Source organism: Hemiscyllium ocellatum, chromosome 10, assembly GCF_020745735.1.
Source record: "Hemiscyllium ocellatum isolate sHemOce1 chromosome 10, sHemOce1.pat.X.cur, whole genome shotgun sequence".
Classification (NCBI taxonomy): domain Eukaryota; kingdom Metazoa; phylum Chordata; class Chondrichthyes; order Orectolobiformes; family Hemiscylliidae; genus Hemiscyllium; species Hemiscyllium ocellatum.
The window spans coordinates 73,779,774-73,796,760 of record NC_083410.1 but is presented as its reverse complement, the minus strand read 5'-3'; the positions used below and the strand labels follow the sequence as shown (position 1 = coordinate 73,796,760).

The following is a 16,987-nucleotide window of genomic DNA, read 5'->3' as shown; positions in this document are numbered from 1 at the left end:
GTTAAGTTGGTTTTGAGGGGTACTTGCAGGTAATGTTCCCATGTAGCTGTGACATATTCCTTCTTGATTCAATGGTCTTAGGTTTAGAAGGTGCTTTCCAAGAATCCTGAGTCTCTGCAGTGTATTTTGTAAATGATACACATCGGAATGGAAGGTGGGAATGTATTGTATTAATAAATGTAATGTCAATCAGGCTATTTTATCCAGAAACAAAGCACTGTAAGAGGAAAAAGTGAAAATAGAAAGCAAAGAAAAGAAAGATAAAAATGAAAGAAGGCCACATTTCACAGTAATTCTAAAAGAGCAATAAATATTTTTTAAAAAGCCTGAAGGCTGTGTCTCAATGCAAGGAGCATTTACAATTAGGATGAATTAACTGCAGTTAGAAATGAATATCACATAATTGGGATCACAGGGACCTAGCTCTAGGGTTACTCAATTTTCAGGAAAGGCATATGGAAAGAGAAGTAGAATACCTTTGCTGGTAAAGGAGGAGATTAACAATAGTAAGGCGATGTAACACCAGTATGGGTGGTGCTGCGGAACACCAAAGGGGAAAAAAAGGCTTTAGTGGCTGTTGTGATGTTGGGGACTACATCAAACAGGAAATCAAAGGTGCATGCAGTAAGGGTACACCAGTTATTATGGTGTACCCTTACTGGGTGACTTCAATATACATATTGAGTGCACTAACCAAACTGGTAGCAATGTGATGGAGTAGGACTTCCTTCCTGGAATGTATGAGATATGGTTTCCTTGACCAATGTGTCCAGGAACCAACCAGAGAACAGGCCATCCTAGACCTGGTAATTGTATAATGAGGGGGGATTAATTAGCAACATTGCGTTACGAGATTTTATTTTTGGGTATGTGTGTGGGGGATGACCATAATATCATACAGTCCTTCATTAAGACAGGGAAGGATACAATTAAATCTAAAACTAGGATCCTGAACTTAAAGAAAGCTAACTTTTGATGGTATGATGCATGCATTGGCTAGGAGAAGCTGACTAAGGATACTAAAGGAGTTGACGGTGAATAGGTAATGAACTTCAACCCCCTAGTCCAGTGTAAAACAGGGAACGTGGCTCAACCATAGCTAACAAGGAAAATCAGGGATAGTGTTAACAGCAAAGAGGAGGAATACAAATTGGCCAGAAAAAGCAGCAGTCCCGACGACTGGGAGAAATTTAAAATTCAGCAGAGAAGAGCAAAGGTTTGGTTCGGAAAGGGAAATTAGAACATGAATGTAAACTTGCTGAAAACATTAAAAAACTGACTACCAAACTTCAACAGATAATGTGAAGAAAAGACTGGAAGACAAATGTATGTCTCTTACAGTTAGAATCATGTTGTCATGAATCATACTGAAAAATGTGTAATCATCTGAAAACATTATGATGGATGCAAAACCAGAAATTGTGACAAAAAAGTAGTTTGTCAGACTTTATTGAAGACATGAATATCATCCAGTACAAGTAAACAAAAAGTAAAAGGTACTATATGCAGGCAATTTCCAAGTTCCAAAGAAAGTGATTTTTTCCTTAATGAGTGGAATATGCAGGCACTAGAAACAATTAAATATTCAGTAGCCACAAAAACAATAAGCAAAAGCAGAAAATGGGAAAATTTTGTATTTCGCTATTCGCAAAAATACTAATAATAATCCAACAAATAACATTTAAAACTTCAGTTCTTCAACCATCAAGCTCTCCACTTTGAACTGCATCATGGTAGCTTTTTCCTTTCTCTTGTTTATCTTCTGGATAAAGTTTAATGAGGTCATCAATACGAAGAATAGTAATTGCAGCTTCTGTTGAAAATTTCAGACTTTTTGTTTTGACCATAGTTGGCTCAAAAACACCAGCTTGCTTATTGTCCCTCGGCTTTCCATTCACTAAATCAAGACCAATCCTGTGCAAGAAGAAAAAAATGTGCTTGGTTCAAATAGGAAACCAATTCTCAGAGAATAACCGACAACCATTATAAGACATCCACATTAACTTAAGGATGAGGTAAAGTAATTAGTCTTTAGTTAGATGTGCCTTAAACATGATGAGAATGGAATGTTTAATATTCAAGGATGTACAACATTCAGAGATTATAAGAAAAGGTGGGTGACAAGACATTAGAGAATACTGGATACCCAAGGGGTATATTTGATGCAAGACAAATATTTATGGCTCTTGAATGCCCCCTAAAATGGCCCAGAGTGCCATTAAGGGCAACTAGGGATGGCAACCAAGGCCACTGACCTTCAAAGGTCAATTTCCAATGATACACACAACCCATAGAAGATATTAAAAAACGCCTGAAGTCCAAACACAATCTTCATTACTATTCTTTTAGTCATTACAAAAGGTCCAAAGATTAAAATTAAACTCAATGTAATTGACTAAAGCTAAATTATAAAATATGAATTACATTAAATCTAAGCATCAGTATCCAATCAAATTTAGTGGATCAAAAAAACAGAATCTCAGGTTTTAACTGTTTCAAACACGAACCACAACTTTAAGATTACTGTTCAATTACAATTAAAGCAAAATATGGGCAAGTTTCCTCTAGGCTAGAAGTGCCAATCCAAGCCAAGAAATGAAATTGGATTCAATTAACTGTCATTGCCATGGCAGTAGTCAAGATCCAACTGAATTGGCAGAAGTTCTGAGCTTGGCAATGATGTTTGATAGTTTACAGTTGATTTACACTGGTAACACACCCAGACTGAGCATCAACAAAGAAGAGATATTTGCATTGCTTGATCTGTGCAGAGATCACCAGTTATATTTAGATTACAAGTCAGTACTAGTGCATGAATATGAAGAAAATTTCTTTCATTTTTTTCGCATTCCGGGGCAAATGTCGGTCTTCAGTGAGCACTGTATAAGATCATACCACATGGAAACAAATCAGCAGCTCACTGGGTCTGCTTCATTATTCAGTGATATCATGGCTAATCTGTTAAATCCAAACTTTTTGTCAGATCCTTAATTCCTGTTTAAAACTATATCTCAACCTTGCATATAATTACAGCCTCTATAGCAATGAGTTCTACAAATTCACTATCTTCAGCAGAAAATTATTCTTCTTTAGTCTTACAATTAGACTACATACAGTGTGAAAACAGACCTTTCAGCCCAACAAGTCCACACCGACCTGCCAAAGGTCGGTCCACCCAGACCCACTCAGCTACATTTACCCCTTCACTTAACACTATGGGCAATTTAGCATGGCCAATTCACCTAACCTGCACATTTTTGGATTGTGGGAGGAAACCCACGCAGACACGGGGAGAATGTGCAAACTCCACACAGACAGTCACCTGAGGCGGGAATTGAACCCAGGTCTCTGGCGCTGTGAGGTAGCAGTGCTAACCAGTGTGCCACCGTGCTGCCCGTAATGCTGTACCCCTTCATCTTAAAACATGCCTTCTGGCCTTTGACTTTCCCACTACCTTGCATCTATCTTGTTACATCCCCCAAGGAGGGATGTTTCAATAAGGTTGTCTCATGCTTCTACATTCCAACAAGCACATGCCCAATCTACTCAACCTCTTCAGAGTTACTATCAACCTGTTGAATCTTTTCTGGACTACCTCCAATGCTAGTATATCTTTCCGGAGATAGGGTCCAAAACTGTTTACAGTATTTCAGCTGACTAATGCAGTCTATAGTTTTAGCAAACATTCTCTACTTTAATACTTCATTTCTTTTGAATGAAGGCCAACATTCCATTTGCTTTCCTTGGATACTACCTTTTTGTGATTCATACATAATATGGGAACCAAACTTGCCCATTTTGGCATAAAGAAATGAAGGGCAATATCTTAATTAAATCAGAATTCGTAGATGGATCTGGCAGTGATAAAAAAATCAACCTGGAGTACAGAAAGTGATTAGGAAGGCAAGAAGAATGGAACATAAAAAAAACCTTTTGCTACAGTTATAGAGGACGTTGGAGACCACATCTAGAGTACTGTGTACAGTTTTGATTTTCTTATTCAGAAAAGGGCAAAATTGCATGAGAAAAAAAAAGAGTATATTCAATGCTATTGATTCCTGCAGTGAAGGTAATTATTTGTTGGCGAAAGGTCATTCCCAGGTTAAGACGACTGATGTGATCTTATCGAAACAAAGGTTCCTCAGGAGATTTAACAAAATGAATGCTGAAATGATACTTTCTTCTATGGGAGGTGCTTAGAATTAGGAGACAGTTTAAAAATGAGACACAAAAAAAAGTACCTGCAAAGATCTGCATCTAGATGTACTGCAGTAGATCAAGGGTTCTTTCAAACCTTTCAATGTCTACCAACCACCTAGAAGGTCAAGGGCAGCAAATGCATGGAAGCACACAACCTGAAAAGTTCCCTTCCAAGCCAGATACTACTTTGACCTGAAAGTGTATTGTTCCTGCATTGTCACCATGTCCAAAACCTGGAACACCTTTCCCAACAGCTTTGTTGGTGAATCTACAGACCAAAGGCTGTAGAGGTTCAACTAGGTAGCTTACCATCAACATCTTCAAGACAATTAGGGATGGGGAATACATTCTGGCCTGGCTAGCAACGCCAGTATTCCATGTACAACTTTGTTTAAAAACATTCTGAGAATGAGCGCATGTGAAATTCTGTTCTCCAGAGTGCAGAAGCAGGATCTTTGAATATTTTAGGGCAAAGATAGAGATTTTTTCAATAACAAAGCTCAACAGTGTCGAGGGTAGATAGGAACATGGATATTATGGCTCCAAATCAGATCAGCTATATCCAATGATACAAACTTTTGAGGGCTGAATGATTACTCTTGCTCCTAATTTGAATGCTTATGCAATGCTTCACCTACAGAAACTCAATACTGGGAAAACAAGAGGTGAAAATGAACCAGTCGTGTCTTATGAAGCCACACAATCAAAATGGAACTCAAGAATTGTACTAAGAGTGTTCAACCCTAACCCTAAAGCATTCAGTTTATGTACAAATCGATGTGTGTCCTCATATTGCAAACCAAGAAACCACCCAACAGATTGTAACAAAAGTTATGGATATTAGCACAAAATACACTTCATACCCAAAAAGGGAAAAAAAACACTTACCATTTCAGATTTTTACGTTCTGGGTTTACCTGGGCTTCATTGTGGAATGCACGCAATTTAGCAACCAGGTCTGTAGAATCCTGAGCTGCATTTACTGCCAGAGTCTTTGGAATAACTAACAAAGCCCGGGCAAATTCAGCAATTGCAAGCTGCTCACGTGATCCCTGAATGATAAAATTCCTCAATTACACTCTAAATTTCATGACAATTTCCTCCCAATTCTAAACAGGCACAACAAATCAGTGACAGCTACTTTACTGCATAAGTCAGACTCCTTTAAAAGAATTTCAATTAGATGAAATGTTCTCCAGTACAGAAATTAAACAAAGAATGTTGTTCCACCCAAACCTCAGTCTACAATTTCATGAATCCTCATCTATCCCCAACACATTCAACTAAAATCAGCTTTCTTCTGCAGCATATCTGACAATCAAGATATTTTGTTTGGACAATTAGATGTTGTATTTTACACTACCATAGTTGCTAGTGTTTGGTCAAAATAAAGTTACAACTCTGAATCTTCAATTTGGACTAATGACATCAAAACAATTTGAATAATCAGAAAGGAGAAAAACAAATCCAGATTTTTTTTTGAAGAAACATCCAAACTAGATTCATACCAAACTGGTAGCATAGTTCTCCAAGTAGATGGAGAGGGCTGCTTCTACGGCACCACCACCTGGCACTAATGACTTGGATTCCAAAACTCTCTTGACCACACTAAGTGCATCATGGACAGAACGCTCCATCTCATCACACATGAAATCATTTGCTCCACGCAGGATGATGGAAGCAGACGTACGGGCCTTTGTGCTAAAGAAAAAGACAAGAACAAAAAAAAGGTTAAAATGGCAGAATATGTTGATGCACAAAAATTACATACATCTCACTTATAACCTGCAGCATCCAGACGTACTGACATGCACACACAATTCCAGAGAGAGGGGGGACACGAAAGAGAAAGCGAGAGAGAGAGCGAGAAAAAAGGGAACATAGGTTAGAGTGGCCCATTTGTTGTAGGGAGAGATAGTGTGGAGAGCTGCATGGTCCAGGGCACAAGGGACACAGGTGCCATTGGCACCCAGGGGAGAGACGGTGGCCCCAACCCTTAAGTCAGAGAACAGGAGCCTCCAAGTGAGTGGTTTCTTAGATTACTTACAGTGTGGAAACAGGCCCTTCGACCCAACCTTTCCCACACTGACCCACCCAGACCCATTCCCCTACATTTACCCCTTCACCTAACACTGCGGGCAAGTTAGCATGGCCAATTCGCCTAACCTGCACATTTTTGGACAGTGGAAAGAAATCGGAGCACCCGGAAGAAACCCACGCAGACAAGGGGAGAATGTGCAAACTCCACAGTCAGTCGCTTGAGGCGGGAATTGAACCCGGGTCTCTGGCGCTGTGAGGCAGCAGTGCCACTGTGCCGCCCACGGTGTGCAGGAGAGACTGCAGAAAGAGAACTTGGCAATCCAATTAGCCTCCTTTTTTGCAGTATGCAATTAATGATTCCAAGGAGTAAGTCACAAACAAACCTGACTCAAGACATTCAAATGTGCTTTTATCAAATCGGCTGCATCAAACTTTTTGATGTAAAATTGTAATAGGAATTGAAGCGACAAATTGAATGGTGGATACAAGTGAAATAATAGGATTTCTGTACAGCCATTGCCAGTTCTGTCAAAGACAACAGCAGTGTCTTTCAGATACATATGACTGAACATGCTTTATCCCACGCGTATAACTGCCATACTATTGATAGAAGTATAGCAGCAAATAAATGGGATTCTTGGCATCAAACCTTCAGATTATTCACAACTTAAATCAACTCAATTATAAATCAAATATTCAAAAGCATGAAGTTCAGGGTAATGATAAACCTAACACAAACCATATGATTGTTCATTATTAGCTGGAAAGACAAAGTGACAAGAACTCCCCTAGTGGCTTTTAAGTGGTCTTTAGTTTGGGTTCAGAGGCCCCAAGAAGTGTCCAATTGTAGCTAACATTTGATTTTTGGGCAATCTAAGGGAATAAGTAAATAGGAAAAGCAGAACATGGAAGGACAACTCAAACTCATGAAGTGCTCTTCCTGCTCTATGTGGGAAATCAGACAGTTACAGCACTCAGGACCACAACATGCAGCGGAAGTGTCCAGCTGCAGCTCCTGGAAATCTGGGTTTTAGAGCTAGAGCTTTGCCCAGAGATTATATGCAGCATCACGAGGTTGACAGAATGCCAAAGAAAGACAGAGGTATTAGTCTGCAGGCTAAGACACCACAGGCAGAAATGGAGTGGACGATTAAAGATGACTTATCAAGACTGTGCACAACTAAAGAGATACACTGCTTTGGATACTGTTGGAGAGAAAGCCTCTCTGAGAAATATAACAATAGCCAAATTGTTGTACTGCAGTTAGCTCTGCTGCATGGTTGAGGAAGAATAAGTGTGGGAAAGCTGGAATAATAGTGGATTCAATTCTAAGGATAACAAACAGACGTTCCTGTGGCCTTAGAGATTCCAGGAAGGTATGTTGCTTCTCAGGTGTGAAGGTGAAGGACAGTGGAACAGCAACGGCAGGGCTGTCTGGGAGTAATTCAGGAGACATGGCAGGGACTCATCCCGAGAAAAAAGGAGAGAGGATGAGGCAACCATGGCTGACTAGGGAAGTCAGGGATGGCCTAAAAGCAAATGAGAAAGCATATAATGTGGCGAAGGGCAGTGAGAAACCAGAAGATTGGGAAGCTTACAAAGGCTAGAGGGCAACAGAGAAAAAAAGTGAGGGAAAAAAAAATTAAATGCCACTAAGTTAGCCAGTAACAAAGGAAGACAGTAAAAGTTCATTTAGATATATAAAAGGGCAAAAGTGGATATTGAGCTGCTGGAATACGACGCAGGAGAGACAGTGTGGGGAATAAAGAAATGGTTGAGGAACTGAATAATTTTTTTGCATCAGTCTTCACAGTGGAAGACACTAGTAATGTCCGAAAAATTTCAAGACAGTGAGGGGCAGAGCAGAAGTGGTAGCCATTACTAAGAAGGTGCTTAAAAAAACAGAATGGCTTGAAGATTGATAAATCACCTATACCTGGTGGACTACACCCCAGGCTTCTAAAGAAAATAGCTGTAGAGATAGTGAAGCCATTAGTGGTGATCATTCCGGAACTGCTAGAATCAGGAAGTGTCCTAGAGGACTGGAAAAATCGCTAATGTGACACCCCTGTTTAAAATGGAAGGCAAGACAAGAGGGGGAAAATTACAGATCAATTAGCCTAATCTCAGTTGCAGCAAGATCCTGGAATCCGTTGTAAAGGATGAGATTTCTGAATAGTTGGAAGTGTACAGCAAAACAGGAGACATCATGCCCGACAAATCTGCTAGAACTCTGAGAAACTAACAAGCAGGTTATACCAAGAGGAGCTAATGGATGCTATCTACTTGGACCTCATGCCCGCCTTTGACAAGGTGCTACACTGGAGGTTATGAGTTGAGATAAGTGTCACAGGCATGGTGCTAGCATGGATAGAAATTTGGCTGTCTGGCAGAAAGCAGAGTGGGGATAAAAGGGTAGGAAGGATGGACTATTTTCTAAATGTTGAGTAAATTCAGAAGTCTGAGTTCTAGTCCAGGATTCTCTCAAGAGTCTTGAAAGTTAAGTCAGTAGTTAAGGTGGCAAATGCAATTTATTTTGAAAGGACAGGAATATAAAATTAGAACTGTATTTTTGAGGCTCGAGACCACATCTGGAGTATTGATTGCAATTTTGGGGCTGGTATCTCAGGAAGGATATACTGGCCCTGGAGCATGTTCAGAGGTGGTTCACTAGACTGGTCCCAGGAACAAAAAAGTTTAACATAAGAACATTTGAGGACTCTGATTCTATACTTAGAGTTTAGAAGGATAAGGAGGGGATCTAACTGAAACATACAGAATACTGAATGGCCTGTATACTGGACATTGGGAAGACATTTCCATTGGTAGCAGAAACTAGACCCGAGGGCACAGCCTTAGAGTAAAGGGAAGACCTTTTAGAACGGAGATGAGGAGAATCTTCAGCCAGAGAGTGGTGATTCCATAAAATTAATTGCCACAGAAGGCTGTGAAGGCCAGGTGATTGAGTATATTTAATACAGAGATAGATGATCTCCTTGATACTCAAGAACCTAAGTGTTACAGGGAGAAACTGGGAGAATGGGTTTCAGAAACTTATCAGCCATGATTGAATGGCAGAGCAGACTTAATGGGCTGAGTGGTCTAATTTCTGCTACGTCTTATGCAGAAGATTATTTCTGAGACAAGGGCCTAAATCCAAATAAAGGAAACTACAATGTTATGAGATACAAGTTGGTTTGAGACATGGTAAACATTTAAAAAGCACATGGATTATTCATTCCTTTCTAGCACAAGAATAAAACAGAAAACATAGCCATACCATTGCTAACAAGGGAAATAAGTTACAGTATCAGAACCAAAGAAGGGGCATACAAATAGAGATGGCGGATCAATTACATATACACTCTGGTCGTCTCTTCAGAAATATAATCCCAAAATGTTGAGGAAAACCGGGTTGGGAGAAAGAGGGAGACACTGTCAGATATCAGTATGAATAAGGAAAATGGTATTGGGAAAATTTGATGGGACCAAGGGTGATAAATTCTCTATAGCCTGATAATCTATATCTCAGAATACTTAAGTGATCCTAAGAATAGTGGATGCCTTGGTATCATCTTTCAAGATCCTACAGACTGTGGAACAGTTCTTCTGGATTTGGGCATAATTAACAATAACACAACTATTTAAAAAAAAGGCAGCATTGGAAAAAAAAGGGAATCAGACCAGTTAGCCTGACACTGTTAATGAAGCAATACTAGAGTCTGTTATAAAAGAGTCAAGATCAGAGTGGTGCTGGAAAAGTACAGCATGTTAGGCAGCATCTGAGGAGCAGGAAAATCATCATTTTGGGCAAGAGCCCTTCATCAGGAATCCATTATAAAGGACTCAATAGCAAAACACCTGGAGTAGTGACAGGATCAGACAGAACATGGGTTTACAAAAGGGGAATCATGCTTGATAAATCTACTGGAATTCTGAAAATGTAACTGGGAGAGTTGATAAGGGGAAGCCAGTCATTGATTTTCAGAAAGCTTCAGGTAAGGTTGCACACAAGATATTAGTAAGGACAATTAAAGTACTTGGGATTGGGGGTGATGTACTGACAGGGACGAAAACTGATCGGCAGACAGAAAACAAGTAGGAAAACACAAGGGTCTATTTCCAGGAGTTGAAGTACGATAGGGATCAGTGCTTGGGCTTCAGCCACTCAATATGAGAAAGAAACCAAATGTACATCTCCAAGTTCGCAAGTGACACAAAGCTGACTTGCAGGGTGAACTGTGAAGATGTAGCAGATATGTTACATAATAATTTGGACGAGTTGAATGACGGGCAAACACACTGCAGATATCATATAATGTGATGTGAGCTTCTCCACTTTGGTCACAAATGCAGGAAGACATAGATAATCTAGTGATAGATTAAGGGGAAGATGTGATCTCGGTGCCTTTGTACACCATGGAAATTAACCATGTAGTAGTACAGCAGGTAGTGAAGGTGGCAAATGGTATGTTGGCCTTCATAGTCAAAGGACTGAAGTACAGGAACGTGAATACTTTGCTGTAATTATACTTGTAAAAACACCACCCCTTGTTCCCACAATAACAATTCCACCTAAAAGTCCCAGATGGCCTCCTCCTTCCAACTTCACAAGTTCCCTTCCCATGGGATTGATGATGCCCTCCAATGCCCACTTCACGCACTGCTGCCCTTGAACCCCACCCCTCCCAACGCAACAAGGACAGAACCCCGCTGGTCCTCACCTTCCACCCCACAACCTCCACAAACATCACATCATCCTCTGCCACCTCCAAACGAACCCCACCAAAGGTATATTCCCCTCCCCACCCCTATCAGCTTTCCGGAGAGACCATTCTCTCTGCAATTATCTTAACAGATCCATGCCCCCCACCAGCCTACATCCCACTCCTGGGTCCTTTCCCTGCCACTGCAGGAAGTACAAAACTTGTGCCCACACCACTCCCCTCACCTCCATCCAACACCCCTAGGGATCCTTCCACATCTGTCAGAAATTTACCTGTACCTCTACTGCATCTATTGCACTCGGTATGGTCTCCTCTACATCAAGGACACAGGACGCCTTCTTGCAGATCGTTTCAGAGAACATCTCGGAGACACCTGCACCCAACCCCAGCACCCCATGGCTGAACACTTCTATTCTACCTCCTTCAAGGACATGCAGATCCTGGGCCTCCTCCACTGCTAAACCACTACCACCGACACCTGGAGGAAGAACACCTCATATTCCACCTTGGGACCCTACAACCACACGGGATAAATGTGGATTTCAACACTTTCCTCAATTCCCCTCCTCTCACATTATCCCAGTTCCAAGCCTCCAACTCAGCATGGCCCTCAAGTCCTGTCCTTCACTCCCCCTCTGACCTATCACCTTCTCCCTCATCTTCATCTACCTATCACTTTCTCAGCTACCTTCTCCCCAACCCCACCTCCCTCCCATTTATCTCTCAGCCCCCAGCCAACAGGCTTAATTTCTGATGAAGGGTTCATGCCCGAATCGTCGAATCTCCTGCTCCTCAAATGCTGGCTGACCTGCTGTACGTTCCCAGCAACACACTCTTGACTGTAATTATACAAGGCCTCGGTGAGACCACATCTGGAATATTGTGTGAAATTCTCATTTCCTTATCTGAGGATGCTCTGCCAATGAAGGAAGTGAAAAGGAGGTTTCCCAGACTAACTCCCGAGATGACAAATATGAAAAAAGACTGAATTGGTTAAGACTATATTCACTGGAATTCAGAAAAATGAAGGGCATGGTAAGGGAGAAGAAATATCATTGAAACCAATACAACTCTAACAGGAACGGACAGGGTAAACACAGGAAGAATGTTCAAAAAGGAGTCCAGAAGCAGGGGTCAGTGAGCTTGTGGAATTCTCTGCGACTAAAACATTGTTTTCAAGGAGTTAGATATAGTTCGTCGGGGCAAAGGTACCAAAAAGGAGAAAAGGAACAGGGTGTGGAGTTGGATAATTTGCTTGCTTTAATTTTCATTAAAGTGAATGGCAATGTAGCCTAAAAGGACTGTATGACCCACTCCTTAATTTTTTACATCTCTACGTAAATCATGGAACTTTCTTCCACCACACTTCCAAACAGCGCATTCCAGGCCCAAACCACTGTGCGATAAGACTTTTCCACAGAATGTGCTTGCTTTGCAAATCTCTTCGCAATTTGTCCCCTCCAGTTCAGAATCTCAAAATACGAAAACTTCAATCAAATCTCCATTTTGAGGTAACAGTCCCAGCTTCTCCCATTTATCTTCACAACTGAAGTTTCTCATCCGTAGAATTATTCCTACAAATCTCTTCTGCACTCTACCCAATGTGTCCCATTCTTCTTAAAGCGTGAAACTCAGTACTATACACAATAAGCCAGCTGAGGGTGAACAGGTTAAATGTTCAAAAAAAATTGTCCAAAAGTGAAACAAAGACATAATATTGAAAGGCTATTTTAACAAAACTTTCGAAATCAGTATTTAATTCAAAAGAGAACACATTTTAACCGTGATTCCCTACTTACTTTTTAATCAGTATCAGTTCATCGTCACATATCCTTTCTTGAACTACTTCCTCAGCCTGGCCCAACATGGAAGCTTCAAAAGTCTCTTCGCCCTCCAAGTTTGCCAAAGTTGAACACACAGTTGCTATGAAGAAAACAAAGGCGAAAATCTGTCAAATAAGTACTCCTGAATTCTTTTTTGCCTTTTACTAATTTCTCAATATCAAAACAAACAAAACACTCTTTGAATCAAATTGAAAGCTATAGAACGCACGTGAACATTGCTAGAATAAATTTTAAAAAGCTCTCAAATGAAAACAGATGCTGGAAATCTGCAATTAAAATGGCAAGTGCTGGAGAAACTCAACAGCTCTGATAGCATTTGTGGAGAAATAAAACAGAATTAACATTAGGCAATTTGATAAGGTAAGAGTCCATTATATTGAGTCCATGTTAGCATGGATAGAGGATTAGTTAAGCAATAGAAGACAGAAATGCTATCGCTTCAGCTATCTGCTTTAGAACTCTCTGTTGTAGTCCACCTGGTCCTGTTGATTTATCGACCTTCAAGGTCATTCCGTTTTTTAGCCTTCTTAGTAATGGCTACCATACTCAACTTGGCCCTCTTGCTCTTGAAATATTTGGAGCAATACTAGTGCTTTCCACTGTGAAGACTGTCTCTCCTGTGTCATATTCCAGCAGTCCAATGTCCACTTTTGCCCTTTAAATATCTGAAGAAACCCTTGCTATCTTCTTTTATGTTACTGGCTAGCTTTCCGTCATTTAATCTTCTCTTTTTTTGTTGCCCTCTGGTCTTTATAAGCTTCCCAATCTTCTGGTTTCCCACTGCCCTTCGCCACATTACATGCTCATACGTGGCAACTTCCATGGCAAGAAATCAGAGTTAACACTTCAGGTCAGAATTCAATAGATGATGGAGTTGGGAGAAGGGGGCATTTTCAGAATGGCAGATTGAAGCTCAATCAATAAGCACATCGACCTGGACCCAATATAACGACCACTGCAACGGACAGCTGGAACTGACAACCAGAAGCAGCAGATTCAAACCACTACAAATGCCGGAGGAAAGATCACAGAAGTGCCTCACAGGAGGCTCCCAAGCACTGAGGATGTCACCTAGACAGGGGACGAAACGTCTGCAACACAAATTCCCAGCTCAGCGAACAGAACCACAACAACAAGCACCCGAGCTACAAATCTTCTCCCAAACTTTGAACTACTACCATTTACACAAGGTAAATCAAAGTTCAGCAGGTAATAGGGAAGACAAAAGGAACGTTGGCCTTTCAAAGGGAATGAAACACAAGTTTTGCGAAAATGATGCCAGGCATTAGTCAGGCCACAGCTGGGACACTGTTTTGAGCCGCTTATCTAATGTAACAAAAAACTGACATAGAATAGTCCAGAGAAGGTTTTCTAGGTAGACATCAGGGAGTATCCTGTGAGGACAGGTTGAGAAGGTAGGAATTATGAACAACAGGTTATTTTATTTTATTTTTATTTCTTTGGAGACCTTGAGAGTTACAAAACATGAGGGGCACAGGTAAGTGAATGACAATGGTCCTGTCCTGAGGGTCGGGGGGTGGGTTTCAAAAATAGGAGGTATATCTGCAAGGAGAGAGGAGAACTTAAAAAGACCAACTTTTTGTTTTAAACAGTGGACGACGCAGGTACAGTTATATTTAAAAAAAACCTTTGCATAAGTCCAATGAATAAGAAACATTTGGAGGCATGTGGGCCAAAACTTACAAAGGTGGTACTAGTTTAGATTGGGAACATTGTGGCAATGGACTGGTTGGACCAAAGGATCTCTTTCCACACTGTATGCAAAGTGCTTGTTTCCCCATGGGGGAAACTCTAGGGCCACAGTGCATACTCTCACAAGGAGGGATCTCACCTTAAGACAGATGAGGAATTCCTTTTGGTGGTAGTGAATTGATGCAAAGGAAAGTTATGTCTGGGTCATTAAGTATATTCAGGGATGAGATTAAAAGATTTTTCATCAACAAATGAATCAAGGGTTTTAGGGACAAGGAAGGAAAGTGGAGTTCAAAATTCTTAGGTCAGTCATCTCAAATGAATCACGGAGGAGATTAATTAGGACTTTTGTTCCTAGTTCAAAATGATTCGCTGCTTTCATTTCAAAAGCTCTAACACATTTGAAACAAATTTCCTGATCTGCTGGTGTCAAGTGGAAAACATTTGCTATACATTGGGATGCTTTAGAAGTCCTGGCTCCCATGTAAACACAGTTATTGTCCAAGGAATTTAAACCTCCGGTGAGCACACTTGCAATACACACGTCCTTCCAAATAATTGTCAATGTCAATGACTTGTCCATAGACCGGATGAATTGGCTCAAGGATAGAAACAGGTATTAGCTTCGCAGTCAGCAGTAATCATTGAAGAGCAATTCATGATTAGCAGACCTTCTCACCTCCCCCCAAGATTTTGTCACTGCATTTTTGATGATTTTTAAAAAGCATAACAGTCTTTTGGTACAGGTTCAAGTGCCATCACCTCCAGAGATGCGTAACAACACTTCTTGACAAGTTGATGTAAAAAATATTTGACAAAATTGAAATGATGCTCTTTTTGGTAGGAAGAGTGAAAAATGCCCATCATTCAAAATTGATGAAACAAGAGAAAAAGTTGCCAAGTCAGACTTTCAACTTACCTCCACTTGCTTTTGCAATCCGCTTCAAGTCCTTTTTCAGACAACGACGGACTGCCATGGCGCCAGCATCCACAAAATACTTTAGACACATGTCATCAATGCCACCAGTGGTCAGGATAACATTTGCTCCTGTAGCCAAGATCTTATGAATTCGCTCTTTGGTAATATCAGATTCTCTGAAATCAATATCCAAAAAGCAAAACAATTACCAAAACAGTATATAGAAATGCAGCAATTTCAATGAAGCTATCCAGAAGGCTTCTGACGTATTAGCTGATGTCAGGCAAGTTGGTAAAAACTGACTTAGGAAGGATTTGGAGATGCCAGCGTTGGACTGGGGTGTGCAAAGTTAAAAATCACAACACCAGCTTATAGTCTAACAGGTTTAATTGGAAGCACACCAGCTTTCGGAGCGACGCGCCTTCATCAGATGAAGGAGCGTCACTCCGACAGCTAGTGTGTTTCCAATTAAATCTGTTGGACTATAACCTGGTGTTGTGAGATTTTTGACTTAGGAAGGAATCATCATAACCCTGACCACAAAAGGCTGAAGCTATTACGTTTAACTACTGTTATGGAAAAAATGTGAAATGCATTTACAGACAATACATATGGGTATTTACAGAAAAAATTAAGTTTATAAAACCTAACTGTTCAACTGCCTAAACTCCACACAAACTATTTAAAGGTCTTGCATGTATAAATGTACAGAAGGGAAAAGAGGGGTTTGAAAATAAGGAACTATGGACTGCAAAGAAACAATATCAGGCAGTAAGCATGGGTAACAAATGAACAATCATGGGTGAGGAGTAGGATTTGGGGAGAGCTCAGGTGCATTGTAAAGGTGCAAGCTAGAAAAGTCAAGAGATCATGCACATACCAATTATGAGCAGATGCAGGACATTAACACGCTTTAAGCCTGCTGAATCATTTGGTGAGATCACAGCTAATCTGAATGCTCCATATTTCCACCTAGCCAGAAAATGCTGCTTATCAACCTGCCTACCTCTGTGGCAAAAATCTAAAGACCCTACTTTCACTTTTGAGGATTTAAAATATTACTTCTCTATCTCAAACAGAAACCCTAGTTCCACATTCTACATTGGAGGAAATACATTGGATAGTTCAATCAGGTTAATTATTAGTCTTGAAAACCTCCTCTGATCTGCTTTCAACTGATTTACATCCCTTCTTGATGAAAGAGATCTACATTGAACGATACTCCAGATATGATCCCCTCTGATGCCCTATGTAACTCAAGCATATCTATTTCAGCAAAGGGTTTCCTCGCAATGAACAAAAATATTTTATTAGCCCTACTAAATACTTGCTGTACCTACATATTAACTTTTGCAATTCAGACATTAGCACACCATCATTCCAACTGAGAGCTCTGCACTCTCTATTTAGGTAGGAGTCTTCTTTTTACCTCTTCCTGCCAAACGGACAATTCCATATTTTGCCACCATATACTTATTTGCAACATCTTTGTCCATTTTCTTAAACTATATCTATTTGTTGCTTCCCTAAATCATTTAACATTC

At 40.5% G+C, this 16,987-nt stretch overlaps 1 protein-coding gene across 2 annotated transcripts in view; it reads right to left on the bottom strand.

Moving 5' to 3' along the window:
- Positions 1 to 1,433: 1,433 nt before the first annotated feature.
- The window catches only part of tcp1 (t-complex 1), a 54,300-nt gene continuing 38,746 nt past the window's right edge, over positions 1,434 to 16,987 (bottom strand). For both annotated transcript variants that reach the window (XM_060831602.1, XM_060831603.1), the window contains exons 8-12: positions 15,444 to 15,619; positions 12,767 to 12,890; positions 5,709 to 5,901; positions 5,089 to 5,252; positions 1,434 to 1,914 (exon numbers count right to left, since the gene is read on the bottom strand). In XM_060831602.1, the coding sequence (XP_060687585.1) occupies positions 1,698 to 1,914; positions 5,089 to 5,252; positions 5,709 to 5,901; positions 12,767 to 12,890; positions 15,444 to 15,619 (874 nt within the window). In that variant the 3' untranslated portion in view covers positions 1,434 to 1,697. The remainder of the gene's footprint in view (positions 1,915 to 5,088; positions 5,253 to 5,708; positions 5,902 to 12,766; positions 12,891 to 15,443; positions 15,620 to 16,987) is intronic.